Source organism: Drosophila persimilis, unplaced genomic scaffold (genome assembly GCF_003286085.1).
Source record: "Drosophila persimilis strain 14011-0111.01,24,50 unplaced genomic scaffold, DperRS2 tig00000002-arrow-pilon, whole genome shotgun sequence".
Taxonomy (NCBI): domain Eukaryota; kingdom Metazoa; phylum Arthropoda; class Insecta; order Diptera; family Drosophilidae; genus Drosophila; species Drosophila persimilis.
This window is the reverse complement of record NW_020825289.1, coordinates 10306844-10327113: the sequence shown is the minus strand read 5'-3', so window position 1 is coordinate 10327113 and position 20270 is coordinate 10306844. Positions and strand designations below refer to the sequence as shown.

Below are 20270 nucleotides of genomic sequence, written 5' to 3'. Positions count from 1 at the left end.
TCGAATTTGGCACAATCTTCGAATAACTTGCATTCTTTTCTTGCAGCCACTCTCCGATCTGCTTATTTTTCCGGAGAAAACTGTCGGGCTCTGTCTGCAGCTACTACCTTCTAGTACAGTCGCTTCTGGAACATTTTAATTCGCTTAAAAGTGCATTAAGGTCTAGGCAGACACTCGCACACAGGCCTTACGTGGTGAGACGAGACACAAAAGTTGGAATTAGTTTTCTGAATTGGCCCAGACCGCTGCACTTGTGGCTGGGGTTTGAAATTCCAGAGATGAGTCCAAAACTTTGAGGCTAGCCGTAACCATATTCTGCATTTGCACGAACGAGTCGAGTTCCATCCAAGAGGCAGACACACCTGAGAGCCGAACGTGGCAGGGCAGCTGAAGTGAGGCCGAGGCGGAGGCTGGGAGAGTGCTCTGCGGATGCATTTCATTTGGAAGGGGCCCCGACAAAGACAATACGGAGGGTTTAAGGAGTGCCTTGGCCCGTTTACGCAACAGAACGGGCCCCTCAGTTCCACAACAACCCACACCGCCAACCTCTCCCCTGCCTACCTCCAACTCCAGATACACCAATCCCTACCAGCATCCAGCCGCCAATTCCTTGTCATCGCCCACATCTGCTGCCGTCTTGCCGCATTCTAACGCGGTCTTATCATTAAAGCCAACGGAAGCGGCATCGGCATCGGCAACGGCCACTGGACGGGGAAGGGGACGAGAGAGGGCTGGTGCTGGTGCTGAAACTGAAACTGAAGCCGCTGGAAGCGCAGGAGCTAGAACAGGGGCAGCTCGCATTACAGGAGCCAGGACAGGAGCTGCTGATGCAGATGGGAACCGCATCAATGGCCTCGTCCAGAACGTGAGTACCATAAAATCATCTTACAGCAGTACCACAAGAGCCCGCTTCCCCTGTATTCGTAGCAAATATGTACCTGTATACCTCTATATGAATCTGTATCTGCTTGAGTCAACACAAAGCCGCAAATGCGGATAGCTAGCTGGTATGCCACACAACACCAAACTTTAATTGCAGTACACCGAAAGCTTGAAATTGAGCCACATTCCAGATTCCAGCACTGCTTGAGTTGGCCAACAAGGTTGCCAAGGATGATGGCAATTACCCAAAATACACAATAGAAAAAGCTTTAGAGAGAGTTCTCTAAGAATCCGTCGCTATGTGATAGGTTTCTTAAAGCATTCTTTAGGAGTTCTCGCAAAACATAACTACATTTTATAAGCAATACATTTCCACTGCCGGGAACAGCGGATGTGGGTGATGAATTTTTCCTGACTTCTTGCTCAATGAATTTATATCTGACGTTGCAGGTCAGGAAATTAAAAAATCGCTGCTCAAACTGCATTTTATGGCACATGACGCAATTGCAAAACGCATCCGGCGACCTTTTTTACCTTCCTTTTTCTAATCAAATTTCCAACGACTGGCTAGTGATTGCCACATCCTGCTTTCAGCATTAGCGGGAGTCCCCGGAATCGATAAGGAGATAATAATTGGATTGGAGCTAGTCTACATCTAGTCTTTAAACTCCTCCGCGTTGCATAAATTTATTCGAAACCAAATTTTCATGCGGCTGGGAGCTGCCACATCCTGATTGCTACAGTAACTGAACGAATAGGAGATACAAATTGGATTGGTCAGCTTTTTATCATACAAAACCTGTGGCTTTGGACTACCGCATGTACATCTGTATGTAAATACTAGTTTTTTCCCGCCACAACACGTATGCAGCACTTTTTGGCCTTCGACTCGTTTGTAATTCGATTTGCATACACCTCTGGCCAGGAAAATGGCCTTACCAAGGTTGGGGGAGCGCGAAAAATACGAAAAATACGGAAAATTAAGAGCTACATAAGCATGATAATTGCTTGACAACATTTTACCATTAGACTTAATTAAGTCGTCAATTGAAATGAAATCGTTAACTGAAAAATGGGGACTACTGGAAGTTGCAGGAGAACGAGAACCCACTTCAATTGAAGGCTGCAGACAACGTGGTAATGACTTTAAATGGGAAATAATGAGACTTTCAGTTTTTGCGCAGCGCATCGAAGAGATTTCACGTACAACACGGTGGCATCAACTTAATTAAGTCGGCAATAGCATCCTTTGAAAACCTATGCCGACACCAACTGGCATCAATGACAGACAATGGCCAGACCCAGACCCAGACCCAGATCCAGACCACACAGGGTGTGGGTGTGGGGGTGGGTGTGAGGAGCATGTGACATTTACAGAGCTGGGCCAACAAATGGGTTCAGCCTGGGCCTGGGCCTGGGCCTACAGCGAAACATTTTGGCCTTCGCCATGCATAAATTTCCAGATCGCAACTTTGCTCTTCGGATGGCTACGAGTTTATTGTACGTACTTTGGCCCCAGCAAATACGAGTATTTGAAGCCTTTGGCACGTACCTCTTTTATCCGAAAGTTGGCCCATTGAAGAGGCCTGGACTGGCACCAGTTGGTCATTTCTGTTAGGCCGTTGCCAAGTGGATTAGCGCAAATATTTTACATTTCTGTTGGTCGGTCCACAGACAAGAGTGCTGAGAGGCTTTACTTTGCGGCTTAATTAAACTCAATTATAATCGTATTGACACTTTTGTTATTCCAAGTATTCTGTAGTTGTTTTTGTTGGGGGGAAAGCGAATTAACACTTCAAACTTGATAAATGCCGAGTGCGAACAAAACTTCTGCTCCATTATGGATTGTTTTGCCTGCAGATTAGTTGGGAATCTCGATTGCAATTACTCCAACGAAGCTCATTGCCGGAGAGTGGTCCAACCACAGGAAATTTAATTGCTTTCGAGTGGGTTTCAATTACGCAAATTGCATTAGACATCACCACGCACGGATTCCCAATGAATCAAAACATATAGTGCTCTTAGCTGTCAATTATTTGTGAATCGGATCAAGTTATCGGCCTTGCCAGCAGTACTTAGGCCAAGTTTTGCCCCAATCGCTGTAGGAATTCCCTCTGCCGCATCGCAAAACATTACCAAATGTCAGAAAAGGGGTCCATTCTTCATCCTCCAAGGCTGCCGCACTTTGATCTGCCTGCTCCACTCAGGTGGAGGCTGGTGTGATTGATTTGATTGCTGTCACCGACTGGGTATGGGATGACAATCCATCCAATTCAATGAGCTACTCACTTTAGCCTGCAGTTTGTCCTGGGTCTTCCAGCTGTCCTTTGAAGTCGTCGTCAGAGGTATCGCTCCCGGGCGAAATGAAAGTCGTTTACATTTTTTATCAACTTTAAGTGGAAGATTATGGAGGGCACTTCGTGCTGGTTTTCGTCCAACTTACCCTGGGAACGTTTTCATAATTTTCGACCTCCAACATTGCCATTCATTTCCCATTAAATGTGCCGTGCCCCAGGACGGCTCCCAGGACCCTCAGGGCGGCGGAAGATGTGCATTTATCCATTACCGTTGACGTTGCCGTCGACTCTCCTCTCCGCTCCGCTCGAATCACCCGGTTAAAATGTAATTATCCTGCCTGGACTCGGCACTCCATGGCACTGCATTCCACGCCTGAAATTCAGCCATGTATTAATAGCCGGAAATCGGATTGACTTTCCCTATGCCCTGGCCAAATGCATGTGGAATGAACTCGTTCGGAGAATTATGGCTGTGAATTCAAGTTGATTGAATATCTATAGACGTGCCTGGTGCCGAAGCAGAGGGGCCTCGCATAATTGTCGGCTCATTAAACGATAATGCAGGAAAATTGATGCCCGGCCTTTTTCCATTCCATTCCCCATTTTTGGGGGAAATTGAATTTCATAAACTTTCCGATAAAAAACAGGGTTGCGGGGGAGCCTCCCCAGGGAAGTTCCCAGCAGCAATTAGTGCGCTCTGCCCCGGGAGTGCCCGGCTTCGGAAGTGGCAGGAGCCCCGAGAAGCGGCAGGAACGTGGCCGAAGTCAGCGACGTGCCGTGCCTTGCCGTGCCGTGCGTCAGCTGGGGAAAATGGAAACCAAAAAGTTTGTTTATGCTTAGAATGCCAGCGAAATTGCTGGCAGGCTGTGGAGTGGGAGCTGGGCGCTGGGAGGCCTGGGGGCTTGGATGCTGGCAGGATGCGGCTGCCTCCGATGCCATTGACATCAGCAACACGGCCACGGCTGTTGTCATTCAAGTGTTCTAATCAATTCTGATTTAATTTTACGCCCAATTAAGTGTGAAAAGCTTTTGATGTTGGGCACACGGGTGCGAGCGGCAAATAGATGCAGACAAGGACTCGCAGGGGCGCAGTCACACAAGCGTGAGCATTGAATATGCCACAGATACATATGTGGGGTCGGTCCTTTGCTCGCACGAGTCCCATTGGGGCTCTCACACTTGAATAAAGCCATTCCAGACATCAATATTTTGATCCTTCCCTGGTTGGGCTATTTGTACTTACCGCTGCTTCTGTATCCACGCTGTGGCTTCCGCACCTGCTCTCACCGCTCCACGCTTTCACACACTTTCCGTATGCATCTCTCTTTCTCTCTCTTTGTGTATCTCTAACCATGGAACAACTTTCTTCTTATGACAGAGACAGACGTGGCAGATAGTTCCGCCAAGACATTATCCAATAATCTTTATCAACAGCCACAGTCACAGCCAGCGCTGCAGCATCCGCGCCGCGTGCCTACCTCCACCTCCACATCCAGCTCCAGGTTAAGTTTGTTGGAAACTTTAGTCTGCATGACAGCCGATCCGATATCCCTGTGCTTTTGGATTTGTTTGCAGGTAACGACAAGGCTCAAGACATTTTACTAATTAAATATCAATGTACTTTTCCTTCCATTTGCCTAATTTACCTCTGTCAACAGCAAGACAGACAATATTGTAGTCCAAAAGAGTGTACACACTGGTCGCCCAGGGTTGTCACGCCACGATAAAATGAAAACAGCTGTGTCGTAAATGTGCGTTTAAAAATTCAACAACATATTTGTATCCCCGCGAAGCTTGGTTTTTGGAGATCAAAAAGGTCTTCCATATCCCGATGTCTCCAAAGATAGGGCTTATCCGAAGTCCCTTCAAAATGGAAGAGCGTAATCCACTTTTACATTAAATCGGATTTAAATATAAACTCTATAGCGGCAGATATTCAAATTTATTTTCTTGGAAATCCTCACAGAAATTTAAATGATTAAATTCCAAGTGCTCTTAAAGATGGGAAACCGAACCAAACTGTCGTCTAGGGCCTGAAATTGTCCAACTCCTGATGGCACTTCAGGTGACGGCGTAAACGCCAAGCTCCGCCTGAGGGGAGCCAGGCATGGAGTGGGGCCATAAAACAATTTTGTTGTAAATTTACGATACCCCCGGCCATGTATGACAGAAGGTACATAAATACTCGTACTCATACAGGCACGGGGCAGGAGGCAGTCGACATTTTCTTTCCACCAAGAAATTAGCAGAGGATGGAGGGAAGGAAACGAAACGAGCTCCATTGCTCCACCATTCTTCTGGAGGAATAAATTAATTTATAGAATGAACAGATTGCATTTTAAATTTATTATACTTCCATGGTATTGATTTTGGGGCACATGAATTTCTCTTTACATGATAGAAAATTTTGGTGTTGGAGATTGACGTAAGGCTAGTCCCGGTTTTTCACACTGGACTTAACTTTGTATTATAATTGGACATCCCCCCTCGTATTTATGTATATATTAAGCCTATGTTTTGTGTTGGTATGGGGGGGTTCTTTCATTGTCCTCCTCACAGGACGAGTGTCTTTTAATCAAATTACAATTGGGGTTAATTTAATAAACCCTCACTTTCTACCTTTCACAGGATCTGTTCTATCTTTCATGTGTGTCCCGTGGCTGGCGCTGTGCCACTGGAAAATAATTCACTTTCTTTTGCCTCTTGTATAGAGTGTGCGGTGCGTGTGATTTTGGGTTACATGTTCGAGTGTCTGTATGCGACGGGTGTGGATGAACATTATTGGATTGCATTGAAAGAACTGGTAGCTTAGAAATACTGTATCGGCACTGGCGTTACGTTGGCTAAACGTAACGCCCAAGAGAACTAGTCCTCTGATATACTATAATTATTGAATACACGTTGCTAAATCAGACGCACCAATTGTGCATAATTTTGTAAATTTCTTTTTGGGAGATATTTCTTGAAATTTTTTTTTTCTTGAGTTTTGCCATTTTTAAAGTCTGTCAAACAAAATTTAGAACTGAACTGCGTAAAAGAAACAATTTAGAAGAACCGAAAAAGCCGAAATGGAAACGCTGGCACGGCCCTGATTGGTTCCGCTTCGGCTTGAGATCGGTCTGATTTGGCCAACTGATTTGAGGAAGCAGGAGATCGCTCCCGATTTCCAATAACAACTAGTAATACACGCATATATACGGCATGATATATATGTAGGCAATGGTAAACGAAATACAACTAGTATTCCCTGGCTGTTGGTGGTGTGCTTGTGTTGGGCCCATGTCGAGCAATCGAAACCCAGATAGTGCTGGGCTGAGTTCCCTTCGCTGAGGTGTGTGTCTGTGTAGTGTGGTGTGATGCTGGTTTTTGTACGAACATATTTGCCTTTCTAACTTATTTCCCAAATTGATTTTGATTCTTTTGATATTCCTAAATTCCGGGATCCTAACTGAATCCCTCTCTACGTCAAGGTCCCTCAAGTGTGCTGCTGTAGGTGTCTATCTGTGTGCGTCTGCTGTATGTGTTCCAGGTGAAATGTGTTGACGTGTGTGAGTGTGTGCGTGTGTGCGTGTGGGATGGGCTACCACTGCGCCGTATCTATCTCCGGACTACGAACGCCGCTCAGTAGACAATGAGCAGGTTGTTCTCATTGAAGCCTGCGGAGTGTCCGGCATTGCGTACAATGAAACAGGATCCATCGAAGTGCATGCGCTTCTCATTGCGACTACAAAGGACAGAGCAGAACGGAAGTTAGCAGAGCAGGACGATGGGGACGAGGCGGAGGGGGAGGGGGAGGGGGAGGTTGAGAGCATCGGTTTAACACTCACCGAACAAACAGATGCGAGGTCTTGCCCAGAGATGCAGTGCAATGGATGCCAGGTGTGGTCAAAGTGGCCGATCCATTGCCGGGACTGGTGCGAATCAAGCACTTGTTGTGCACACGAGTGACCTTCACCAGGCCATCGGCTGCCTGGGTGATGCGAAATCCGTTTATGTCATAGATCTCAGTGCCATCCTCGGTACAAGTGTAAGCTGAATTGGCAATCACGTCATGGGCTTCAGCCATATAAGAGGGACCATGGCGCGAGTCGCTGCGAGAAGTTCGGGAAGTAAATCGAAATTAGCCAAATAAGAAGCGCTGCAATTGGCCGGGGGCCGGACTCACTCATAGAACACTGCCAGGGTGTAGTCCTTGGTCAGATCGGTGAAAGTGTCGGTTGTGGTGCGCGTCCCGGCTGTGTCCACCAGGTAGATGAGAGCGCAGGCCTCGCTGGTGAAGCTCACACCCTTGTACCACATCTTGGCATAGCGACTGTAATGGGAAGATAATTCAAAGGATTCAATAGATGCCACTTTGGGGTGGGGGCCAATCCCACTCACACAAAGTTATTGCCCTTCATGCCGTCGTAGGTGACTATTTCGACTTTAGCGCCGCTCTGCAAGATGCGTCCATTGGGGTGGATCAAAGCCGAGTTGCTGCAGTTGCGTGATAGAGCAACTGCCACCATGCTGCGCTGATTGAGCACGCGCACCGCCTTGTCCAGAGTCATGTCAATGCTGTCCCATGCAAAGAAAGGTATTAGCATTAGGGGTCGTTCTTAAAGAAGAGCCAAGGGGCTGGGGGCTGGGGGCGTCCACACTCACCGCACGCCATCGCGGAGGCGCAACTGGATGGTGCCGTTCGACATGGCAATGGGTCCAGAGCCGGGACATGACGGCGGTGTGTGGTTCTCGAGCTCGAAGTTGCGTGTGCTGCTCACGCGTGCCAAGGCGTATGGTGGAGGGGGCATTGGAGACGGCAACTGTTGGGAATTCTAGATTTAGAGATCGATTTAGGCTAGATTTACAGATATGCAGGCAGTTACCAGGCAGTAGTTCTGATCGTTGTCGAAGCCATAGGTGGGCGTGGCATTGTAGCGCCCTGTGAGTGCCTTGCCGTTGTGCGCCATTTTGCCAGCGTCTATTTCCTGCATATTCCCGGGCCCGTACTGGGGAGGGCTGGAAATGTGTATGCCCGGCAGTTGGACGTATGGACGGGCCGACTGACTGCCGACGGGGTAATTGGCGCACTCCTTGGGAATGCCGCTGGTGATGGTGTTGGTGCCAACGGTGGCGCTGCTAGCGAGACTGGAGCTGCTGCCGCGATCCATGTGGCCCACGGAGTCCGTCCCGGAGGACAGCGAGATGTTGCTCGTGCGTTGGGACAGCTGCCCCCCAGTCATGCCGACACGCAAGCTTGACTGCTAAGGGAGGGGGATGAGAAGGCGAGAGGTAGTAGCGGAAGTTAGATCCGGAAGGAAATGAAGAGGTGAGGAAGTGAAAGTGAGAGAAAATAATTGAATACCGGCAGGAGAGAAAACGACAAAAACGAGAGGAAGTGTCAGCAGCGCAGAAATCGAATGACTTTGCAACTGTTGCTAACATTCTGTTGACATGCTGTTAACGCATGCATATACATACATACATATATGTAATTACATATGTACGTGTGTGCGTTTTTTCCCAATTTGCATTTGATTTTTATAGAAATTAACCAAACTATTTTGAATAGTATTAGAAGTGGAGAAAAGAGGGGGGAATAGAGAAGGAAAATTCGAATATTAATGGCGAAAAGTAAGAGAGCAATGATTGAAAAGAGCGAGACGGAAAATAAAAAGGTCTGAAATAACAGAAGGCAATGAGGTGATGTGGCAATGTTGCTGTTGTCGAGCTGTTAAGACTGCGGCGGCTGTTAACGCGCTGTTGATACCCTGCTAGCGCGATGATGCGGCATTTTTGTAAAACAAAATGTCTGAAAATTGAAGAAACTTTTAGGTTATTGCTTGGAATTTCACTTACCGGTGATGGGTTGTTGGTGTAGACGGAGCGCTGGCGCACCCCGTTGGACGGCTTGGTGGGCGAGCGCAAGATGTTGTTGATTTTGTCGTTCATCTGAGCACGCGACAAGAAGTCCTCGGCATTGAAGATCCCCACACGGGAGCCCTTCGGGCTGCTCAATTGCGAGCCCGGCTCCTGCTGGGAAGTCTCGCCGTCCGATGACTGGCACTGCACCTCCTTGGTGCTGACCTTGGGATCAACGGACTTCGGATCGGTGACCATTTTGATTTGGCAACTTTTTTCTTCTCGCTCTTTCTTTTCTTCAAGTGAGTTTACAGAACCGGCGTTTATGTGTGCGTGCGTGTGTTGGTGTGTGCGACAAATGCGAAATTTTTCACTTTAAATGTGTGTGAACTTACTTGAGAACACGCGCGTGCTAAATACAGTTTTAGAATACTTTTGTTCGACACTTCTCACTACGACTCTGAGAGGAATTTCAATTTTTATATTTAATTTTCCACTTTACATGAGCTCCGCTCGCTGGCACAATTTTCGAAAGGATGACTGTTCGGATTTTCACACTGAAAGTCGTCGCCTCCTCAAACCGGAATTCAAAGTGAAAAGCAGAGCTGTCTCCCGATTATAATCGGAGCGATATTCAGAGCTGCATTTCAATGTAGTACGGATGTAGATCAGATACTAATTACTGAAATTTTCGTTTTATTAATGGTACTCCGTGTCTTGAGTCTTGAGCTTCACAAAAAAATGGTCTACCAAGTTACCAAATGGTAAAATTGTTAATTCGTACGCTGCATATTTTCACCTTGTTCGATCCTTTCGGATTCTTGTAAAGAAAATTTACCAAATACAATTCGTTCACAGACTTGCATTAAGGCGCCGAACAATCTACACAATCAATCTACAAGCCTGGATAAAAGTATTGGCCCGTCATCGTTTTGGCACAAAGTAACTATTTGTGGAATACATCTGGCAGTCTTAATTTAATTTGGATTTGGTCGCATCTCTTCCATAAACTGCGTGCACGCCCTCCTCCCTAGCTCCTCTCAAATCTGATTTCCTACAGATTATTAATTTGTACTTCGTATCGTTGCCCAACTAGAAATGGATTTAAGTTTGCTTGATGCATTTCTGTCGGCCTAATCCTATTTCACGCTTTTAGAGTCGGACAAATGAAGTTTGCCAGCATCAAAGTCAAGCCAAATCGAATTAAGCAATAGGCGCCGCTCCCGGCAGCATCAAGCAGAAGCTTTAAAGCATATTAGAAAATTGAAAAGTCAGCCAAAAGAGTTGCACTTGGCCATGTAAAAGTACTGAGCTGTGTGCTCGATGGTGGCATAAAACTGAAAGTTTCAATTTTCTGAAGTGCTCGCCTTGGCTCGAGAAGGTTGCGAAAGGCCAAGAGTCAGTGCCAAAGGAGGCGGCTAAGCACGGAGGAGCCTCATCTTGGTGGGTTACTGCTGATGCAGTGTATCGCATATCTGCTTCGTCAGTTGGAACTTCTGGCATCGTTTTTACTTACGGGTACACACTGGGGTTCTGGAATTTGCATACAAAACATAAAAGTGCTACGTGCCCATATATGTATGTAAAAGCTAAGCTCTCTATAGCGGACACATGGTTCCAGTAATTCAATCCGTACTATCCATATAGTGTAAGTAGCGAATGTGCACAGTAGATGTTCGGTAGATGTTTTGTTCTACCCAAATTGTCGGATATGTGCGGATAATGCTGGGGGGCTGTTGACAAATTAGCCAAAATTTAGAATTTGGCAGGCCCTGAAGGACGCCCGTCCGCTCTTGTGGCAATGAAAATTAGCTGAGACATCGCACGTCTGGTGTGTGGGGGAGTGTTATTGTTTTGCCAACTTGTAGTCTGGATCGTAGAGAACTATTGTCGAACGGTTCAGTTCAGTTCAGTAGGCAACCCTGAACTTCTTGCGAATCGATTGACAACTCTATCCCCTCGCCTGCCCATGTGAGCAACATGATTGATGCTGGCTTTCACTTTTTCGGCTAGAGCGCATTGACTTCCCCTGCATTTGGCCATCGCTGCCCACGCAGCATGGCACAGCGAATATTCGCCTAAAAATTCTATCTCATTTTGCTTGTGACATATTTGAAATTTATTTTCGGTGCTGATGCTGCCACCCCGATGCTGTTGCTGTTGCTGTTGCAGCTGCATGTGCACCTCCGCCCACGCACTGCATTGACTCAGTTTGAGAGTGAAAATAAAAAAGAACAGTTGGCAAATACTGTATTTATAGAAAATGCAATATGCATGGAATCCGAATGAAATACGGAAACTCATTTGTAAAAAGCTACAATGCCTTGGCCGGCTCCACCACCTCTTTTGTTGTCACTTACAGCAGCCGCAAGCGGACAAATTGGTTAACCTCCTTTTCGTTTTTGTTTTTTGGCAGTACAGGTCCATATTTATGGTTCGTAAATATGAATGTGGGATTTCTGTCGAGCCATTACCAATTGGACGGCCATTTACGGCAGGCAAAGGCAGAGAGGAAGCAGAATTGTGGTCTGTTTCTAGTTTGAATTGCTTGTTGATTATTTTCTTGCCACATTTTAAATAACTGGACTTTGTTTCGCAGAATGAATGTGTAACAGTAAGCTTTTGGCAGCGAGCACTGCTCTGAAATATTCTATTCATGCTCCAAGGGGATTTCATTTCCACTCGGTCGAATGCGAAATGTGGAAAAACTATTTTCGTCGACCCAAGAAAACTCATGAAAGTGTCAGTGAACTTTGGCGCAGACAAATCCGGCCGAGACGGGATGCACTGGCTACACAGCTGAAGAGTGTTGCAATCGTTGACGTCATCGCCGTTGGAACAGAGGCGTCATCAGGCGGCAGAAGTAGAAGAGGCACGCAGCCAGATTGATGGGGAACTTGTGGCATAATTGAAATGGTTTTAAAAATCCATTCTTAATGTGTTTCGCCTTCGCTATTAAATCCTTTGCCATTTGCATTAAAAACAATTAGCGCCCGCGACGCCACTTTCCTTTGTCGACAGCGGGAGATGGAGAGGGAGAGGGACAGGGAGCGGTGGGAGCGGGGGAGGGGGAAAATTAATTGATTGTCAAGATGAGGCAGCGGCAACAAATAAATGTGTCTGGTCATTCAGCAGGCGATCTTTGTTGCCACACACTCGCATATAGAGTAGATAATGCCGCGTCGTCTGTCAGCTATGAAATTACATTCACACATATCCGTGTACACACACACACACGTACAAGTGTACTCGTACATGGGAGAAGATCTTGCGGATTGGCACGCGTCGCCTGGCTAAAAGCCTCGAAGCCTCGGCTTGACTTCCATCAATATTTTGGCATTCCTGGCATTTTCCTCATTCCTCATCGAATCATCGCGCAGGGCTCGTGAAATTTGAGTGACTGTGTTGTTTACACATCTCAAGTAAATCCGAGCCCGCGGCGACATCATCCTCGAGTGAATCATGGGGATTTCCTGGAAGCAAGTGTCGCCTACAGAGGAACACACAGTCCGAGGGGGATCTATGGCTGGTCGGATGGTTAGTCGGATTGGTCTGTGGTCTATGTCTGCCGTGCCGGCCTCTTGACGTCATCTGCCGTCTCGGCACTTGCCAAAAACCCCATCCAATCGGCCCTTTCCCCGCCCTGAGGTGTGCTAAGCACTCGGCCAGAGGGTGTACGTGGGGGGGAGCTGATGCAAAACTTTCGAAAGATTTAATGTATGCTGGCGCGGTGCCCGCGTTGTCGGGCCACATTTCACGCTTCATTTGCCGGCGACGGGCAAACCAAACGGACAGAGGGACGGACGGATGCCGGCGGTGACGTTGTCGCGTCGGGTTTGATTTTGATAAAATAGGCCAAAGTGCTCATCAATAATCATTTCTGTAAAAATCCGTGAGCAAAGCAATTATTTTTACAAAATGAACGCCCGCTCCACACACCATTCAGGGCAATCCATTTTCTGTGTGTGTGTGCATCCTTCACACATCACAAATAATAATAATTTGTGGGTAGAAACGTACATATTACGTATTTACATCGGATGTACGAATGTATAAAGCACATTTATCCATATCGAACTCTATTCGTGGCGGTCTTTTCGCAGAATTTCCCTGAATTTAATTACTTTCCTTATTTAATTCAATGCTTCAATTATTTAATTACCATTTCCTACGTCGAAATGAGACCAGGAATTTGATTTCATATTTTATTCATTGATAACCCAAAAAACCAAAAAGATATGCAAACAAATGGAAAAATGGTATGTTAATATTATGCAAAGAGGGAAGGAGACATGGACGTGCCTCTTGGCAGCTTGCACGCCCACTTGCCGGAACGTGCTCCACATTTCCAGGTCGCCGCTGCAGCAGCCGCTTTTTGCGTTCCTTTCCCACATTCCCCGCGCTGTGATTTCCATTCCGCTGCCCTACCAGGAGAGGGCATAAATCAAGCGACTTTCACTCTGCCCGGTTCCGCCTTCGGCTGCTTTATCTTGTTTTTCGATTATTCATGTTGTTCTTGGTTGAATTTTAATTTTATTCTGTATTTTGTGTTATTGTTATGGGGAATTTTTTGTCAAAATGATTTTTATAGCACATACTCGGGCACTTACATTTGATGGGGGCCCGTAACTGAGTATTTCTCTGTCCGTGTGTGATTGTTCATAGGTAGGGTAGGTGTTTTCGCTTTCCTCCTTTTGGGCATAATAAATTGCCTGTTCTTTTTTATAGGAGAGTCCCCCAGTCCCAGTCCCAGGCAGACACACACAGCTGCATTGCAATTGTAATTGTGACAGTGACTGTGACTGTGTGCAGTGCCATAATAATGGGAAGATGTTGCAGACAAGGGTTCCATTCCATAGTTTCCGGCACGCATTTCACTCGCTTTGTGCCATTATTTTCAATTCCCAGAAAGGGAGACGGAACGAGCAGAACGAGACCAAGACCCAGCGGACAGACTGCTGTCCAGACCGAGGGGGTTCAACGCACTGATGGAATGCCCGGAGTTGGCTCGCATCGGGGATGGGCTAAAGACAGCCATTCTCGAATGGCAATTGGCAATAACCAGACCAAGGGATCACAATCGGACTCAACTATTGCCAATCCCCCCACCATCTGTGGGCGAGGAGCAGTGGGAGACCACAGAGCAGAAAAGACAGCCCGCTGAGTCAGAAATGTGGACCCCTCTCCATCCCTCCATTCCACCATCCAGAATAGTCAGCGTTTATCTGACGGCGCGTCCCCATTTCAAGTCGAGTAAATTTACAGTGTCTGCAAGTGCACACCTTCTTTATGCCCTGCCAGAGGGTATGTAGCATTCCGTATTTTCCTATAAGCTTGTCTACTCGTAGTGAGTATCAAGGGCAGAGTCTGCTTCATTAAATGTCGCCTTTTGCTGCAACAAGATCTTGTATGGTAATCCCAGAAAACTCTTTTCACATACCATATGAATGTCAAAGGGTGTTCAAGAGGTAGTCTTCCCTGAGCTCGCAATGGGAGCTGGCTGGCGGTAAATAAGAACAAAGTGAACCACAGACGTGGCCACCCATTTCTGGGGGCCTCCGTTGTTTATGGCCCGCTGTGGTGGCCAACTGTCAAGTGAGCATCGCCTGCACCTACACGCCCCACCCCACCCCAACCCACCCACATCGTGGCACCTCCGCGGGACCGTCGACTGGAGGAATGCTTTCAACTTTTCTTTGGGTGACTCGCAATTGGGATCAAGTCAATATTTGCAGAGTAAAAATTACTTCCGCCCGAAACTCGAGCGTTTCTTAAGTATGTCCCATCCACCACTCTCCACCTGGATGGATGTTTGCATTCATTTATAAATTAAACATAATTGTTTGCACGGCTGTTGCTCCTTCTCCTGGAAACATTTCAATTAGGGGAATATTTAATATTGAGGTTAGAGCAAGTTGTACAAATGAAAAGGCAACCGTGTCCTTTGTTGCCTTTTTGCCTTTTGTTTTCTGCTCCCTCGTATTTGACAAAGTGGATGGAAGTGGTCGCATCCCTGGTAATTTCATATATTTCGCTGAGTGCAATTTGGCGCAATAAAATGGATATATATATACATATATATTTAATATTTAAAACTTGTTCATAAGCTTCCTATTTCCATCTGCCCCTCTGGCCTCATGCCTCATGCCTCCTGACCTCTTTGCGTTTAAAGAGCTTATCCATCTAAAAAGTTGAACAGAACACGTGTCGGGCGGATCGGTTGAACCGTTTTGCCTCCGCGTAGACGAGTTTAAATTTTTGTTGATGTGCTAGCAGGAGGCGGCATGGGGCGTGCCAGGTCACTTTTCCTGTTCAAGTTGTTGCTGTTGTTGATTGTTTGCTTTTTGTCGTCGCGCTCTGCAAAAGCGCCAAAAGCGTGTCAAGGGAGTAGCACAGCACCCCCAAAAACGAGAACTGAAACTGTCGCTGCCTCGAGTGTACATACGCGCCACACATGGCAACTTTGATGCGTGAGAAGCCATGTACTAGACAAACACAAGTACAGTGTCTCTGAAAACATATTCATTTATTTACAGTTTCAATTGACAGAAGTTGGTCTTTCCATTAGCGTCGTGATTTGCTTTGACCTGTTTTAAACGACATACCTCATGGCATGTAGTGTCAAAATACTTGCCTGTCACACTGTACTGTGGTGCACTGTACCTACTCTCGTATGGACAAGGACTCGACAAATTCTCTGATTTATTGGGACGGAATCCAAATAAAGCAACTCTGGAAGTTGAATCGAGTTGAAGTTGAATTGGTTGTTTGCAAAAATTTCCACTAGATCTCGAGAGAGAGAAATGAGCACACATATAGCTAATGGGATATATCTTCAACTGGGTACAGCCTTCTGGGAATGGTTTTGAATAATTTTCATAGGCATTTTTGCAAAATTTGCACTTGAATTTTCGTGTTTCAATGCGTAAAGATGTCAGCGGGACCATTAGACAAACACAATTAGTGGGACGCAAAAGTGCTATTAGCTGGACTATGTACATGTATTTTATAAAATTCGATTCTGATGAGGGACACCGGCGGCACGGATATGCCGGAAGTGAGAGCAGACAGACAGAGATAGAGAGAGACATCCAATGCTGAGAGCCTAAAAGCCTGGCGGTCAATGCAATTACCGATGTGTGGTGCGGTTTGGCCTTTTGCTTTCAAACTCCAGCATCGAGGCTCCAGCATCCAGGCTCCAAGCTCCCATGTCAATAATCCGCGAAACCACGCAAAAGTTTGTAATACGATTTCGGTGGCTGTCAAAGGATGTTACAGCCCTCGGGAAGCACTAATTAGTCCTATACCCTGTGGGTGTGTGTGTGTCCTCGAGGCCTAAAAGCAGTTTTAATTGCCTGCAGGGACACACCGAGAGATAAAACGCCAGCACAGATAGAGCTCGAACTTTTTATTCCATACTTTTGCGTTCTGCTGCGTTTCCCCTTGGCTTGGACAACGCTCATGCTCATGCCCATGCTAGTTGCAGCTGGGGCAAGCAGAATCGGAGGTGAATGGGTAACAGAATGAATAGGCCGAGCCCGAACGCCCCGAATCCATGGAGGTTGCCATGGCTGCTGCGGCCCGCATTCTTGCCCGGCACAATGGCATTGTGGATGCCACTACTGCTGGCCGAGCCACCCGTGGAGTTCTTGAGGCGTCCGTTGTGACCGTTGCAGAGGTTCTGCTGACAGGAGCTGTAGTAGGTGCGGAAGGATCCGTCCGGCGTGTTTCCATTCGGCATCTGTCAAATGTCCGTATATAAGGTGCAGGAGAAAGGGATAGTTTGGGCAGGCTCCACTCACCATTGGCCTGTCCTGGCAGTCACGTAAAAAGGATATCACTTTGCTCGCATTGCGCTGAAAGAAAAGCAGAATGGTAGACAGCAATAAGGGTTGTGGAATCATCCACATGGGCTAACTTTTCGAGTGCCTGATAAATGATATTGCCAGGCATTCATCACAATTAGGCCTTCACTTGAATTTCGTTTATTGCCGTTCTCTGAATGGAATTTAAATTAAGATTTTTTGTACTAGGGGCAAGGGGCTTGCCTTCCACAGTTGCTCCCCCCATCCGATGCATCAGAGACATCTAGCAGAGACCAGAAGAGACCAGGGGGACGAGTCGCACAAACTTTTAATTGCCATGAAGCAAAGCAGTAAACAAACTGCATGGAATATGGACTCCTATATGCCTATATACTGTACCCTGAACTTTAAAGAATCGCAGCCTAATCCCAGCTAGACCATCGTCTTTGATGCCTCCCAAATTGAATCAGCAATTTTGGGGCATCTAATGAGGCGCCTGAAAATTTTAAAACTCATCTGGTTATGCAAACAGAACGGAGGGCTGAGGACTCGAGCAGCGACAACGTTGGCTTTGTGGGGCATGTAAGCCAGTTTAAGCCAGTGCCAGCGCCACAGCCAGCCTCAGACACTCCTCTGGGTGTCGCTGGTTGGGTGTGTGGGGGAGAGTGTCGCTGTGCCTGTGCCTCTATGTGGGGGCTGCTTTTTATACGCCTTTCTGGCTTTCCATTAAATTATGGTAATGGATTTTTTATGCAGTCTGTTTTTGGCTGCCTCCCTTCTTTTTTTGGGCTGGTTATTTTACTGTCGCGCACTCTTTGTGTTTGATTTGAGCTGCTTAGAGTGTGAAATTAAAGCGGGAAAAGCTTTCAATAGCACGAAAACAATCTAGGACTCGGACAGGATCCGAGGATGAGCACTCAACAGGGGCTCTCCGTCAAGTGCTTGACTTTGCATTTGATTGCAGCCAGGCCACACAAACAAAAGCACACAGCTGACACTCCTGGCCAGCCACAGACAGATGTCAGACATTGCTCATACGCCGCGTGGCCACGCGTGGGCCAGGCCAGGTCTGAATTCAATTAGTTGGAGTATCATGGCTCTGCCACAGGCAGGAGCTAGTTAATGGTCGCTTTCTTTTGCACTGGGCTTGCTGGGGCCTGCCCTGCTCTACGTGAGAGTCGCTAATTTCAGCAGGAACAAAACTATCGCAATGGCAACATTTTTCAACAAAGTTGTAGCGGTGCATAAAAATCAGGCATTCCATGTACTACTTTGTTGCCGTGCCCCAACAGCTACAACTGTGTGCGCGGGAGGGTGCTGTGCTGCCAGCATACGTGAAGAGTTAAACGCCAGGCAATGGCCGTGGCGGCCATGTCTGGAAACATTTGCGGCACGTTCCGCACCGACTTTTTACGACCATTTCGAAAAGGACTCACGCTCAGGGAAAACCGACGTCTGCCAGCACGTTTCCGAAACTAGATCTGCGAATCTAGCTCTAGATCTATTGATACGATACCAAAAAGTGGAAATGGTATTAAATGAAGGAAAGTCTATAGTCTTACAATCGACTCCTGCCGCATCGTGAGGCAGTACTTCTTGTGACAGTTGAGAACCTTGACGGCACTGGCGTTCCTTACACAGGAGTCATCACTGTAGCCGTCCAAATAGGTGCAAACATAGCATTCGAGTGCTGCAAGAGAGGGAGAGAGATAGTGAGAGAGCGAGAGAGAGAGACATAGAGAATATTGAACGAGGTCATGACGCTGCTCTGCCTTTCGCTTTCGTTTCGTTGTTTTTCAATATGATGTATATTTAGTATATTCGAATGTGTTTTTGCTGATCATCATCACGATCATCATTTGTGCATGTTGTCGCTGTGCTTTTCTTAGAATTTATTAATAGCCCCAGCGGCCGCAACAACAACAAGCATGAGCATCTATAAAAACACAATAATTAATTGAATTAAAGTGAGAATTTTGGCAGCAGACTTTCTGTCTGTTTGCCAAGTGGCACGACAACGTCCTCGACATGTATCGCCCGTACCCACCCCCCACCCCCCACAAACTCGCATGCAAAGATCTATTCTAAATTCGAATCCGCCTTTTTGTGTAATAACAATGACGTCAATGGGCCCCCCACCCCACTACACCCCAGAGATTTGTAAACGGACCGATGACACGAGACTCTTGGCATCACTCTCTGGCCCAAAAGTCTTTGGGGCGCCCTCGGGGACCAAATCAAATCCTCCACAATTACCAAGAATTGCGCTGTCTACTCTCGCTATTTCTGTAGAGATTTTGCATTTTGAGTTCTGCATAAAACTTGATTCTTGGCACACTTCGCTTCGGTTCGCGGTATCCGAAAGATAGGCAATTATATCACCTCGGACACGGGCATCGCCACGGCCACAGTGGGCTCAAATCAGGCAACATTTGAGTATTAGTTATATGATATTTGCTATAGATAAGGAACATTGTAAAGTAATATAAATCAAAAGACCTAACTATGTTTGCAGTAGATAGGGCAGATAATAGATAAATGCACCGCAGAGTGCATTGCTTAGTGGAATTCCAATAGGTTGTTCCTGTGGTTCAAATAATAGACACTGCCCCACTGTACAGCTCTGCACTCGGAGATCTTTGAGAAATGATTTGTATCATCTTTTGTGTGGCAATCAATAAATTTGAATGCGGCCACAGGCGAGTGACGTCGACAGCTGAACTCAACAACAGAAGAGACCAGCACGGAGCTGACCAGAAAAAGAAATGAACTGAACGGAATTGTGCGTTTTTCCCAAAAGTGTATGAATAGAAATGGCATGGGAGGGATGGCAAAGTTCTGTTGAATCAATTGGAGGTCCCCTGTCCGTGTCGAGAGCGATCCATGAGTATGCCAATCGTGCCAAGAACATTTCAAAATTCACCTGATTTTTCTCGCTAAACTCGGGGACGGTGACTTATGAGTCGTTGAACACTATATTTCGCCATAAAACAGCTAATTTAGTTCTACAGAAAACGAGCTGCTAAGTGAACACTCGAGAATGATTTCGGTTGTTGTTGTTCGATGATGATGGTGGGGGCTATGATTATGATGGGTTTGCTGTCGGTTGAGTAAGGTTAGGTTTGCTTTCGGGGAAACCCCTCCAGCAGGCGGGTGGACGAACCGTTTGTGAGGGCCAGCGACAGTAAGGCGACGCAGAGCCCCATCACGAGGGGGGCTTTAGACACTCCACACATCTTTTCCATACCGATGCCGATGACACGCTTTGTGAGCTCCGCTTTGACTTCTATTGGTTTCCGGCTCTGACTGTTCGAAGCGCCTTTCTTGACGGCTGCGACGGCGTTGCGCGTTGGCATTTGCCACTTGACTGACTCGAGCGGAGTTCGATTGCTGTCCGAGATGATTGACACTTGAATGATGTTTGCCCATTCGCGATACACAATAA

The 20270-nt window shown here is 46.8% G+C and overlaps 3 protein-coding genes across 4 annotated transcripts in view; 1 reads left to right on the top strand and 2 right to left on the bottom strand.

Annotated features, from left to right (window-relative positions):
- Nucleotides 1–225: 225 nt before the first annotated feature.
- LOC6590114 (LIM and SH3 domain protein Lasp) overlaps nt 226–20270 on the top strand; it is a 37388-nt gene continuing 17343 nt past the window's right edge. The window contains exon 1 of the mRNA XM_026985850.1: nt 226–865. The gene's annotated coding sequence lies outside the window, so the exon portion shown is untranslated. The remainder of the gene's footprint in view (nt 866–20270) is intronic.
- LOC6589907 lies at nt 5507–9520 on the bottom strand. 2 transcript variants are annotated; one of them, XM_002016480.2, is made up of 7 exons: nt 9018–9520; nt 8045–8422; nt 7824–7993; nt 7560–7736; nt 7345–7491; nt 7007–7270; nt 5507–6903 (listed from the first exon to the last, which is right to left on the bottom strand). In XM_002016480.2, the coding sequence occupies exons 1-7, from the start codon at nt 9276–9278 to the stop codon at nt 6801–6803; spliced, it is 1500 nt and encodes a 499-aa protein (XP_002016516.1). In that variant the 5' UTR covers nt 9279–9520; the 3' UTR covers nt 5507–6800. The 2 variants fall into 2 exon arrangements, with proteins under 2 accessions (XP_002016516.1, XP_026841653.1); XM_026985852.1 differs by having other exon boundaries at nt 7824–7981; nt 9018–9517.
- On the bottom strand, nt 16414–20217 carry LOC6590117. Its single transcript, XM_026985853.1, has 4 exons — nt 19989–20217; nt 18388–18515; nt 16823–16876; nt 16414–16761 (listed from the first exon to the last, which is right to left on the bottom strand). Exons 1-4 carry the CDS (start codon nt 20179–20181, stop codon nt 16486–16488), a joined length of 651 nt encoding a protein of 216 aa, XP_026841654.1. The 5' UTR covers nt 20182–20217; the 3' UTR covers nt 16414–16485.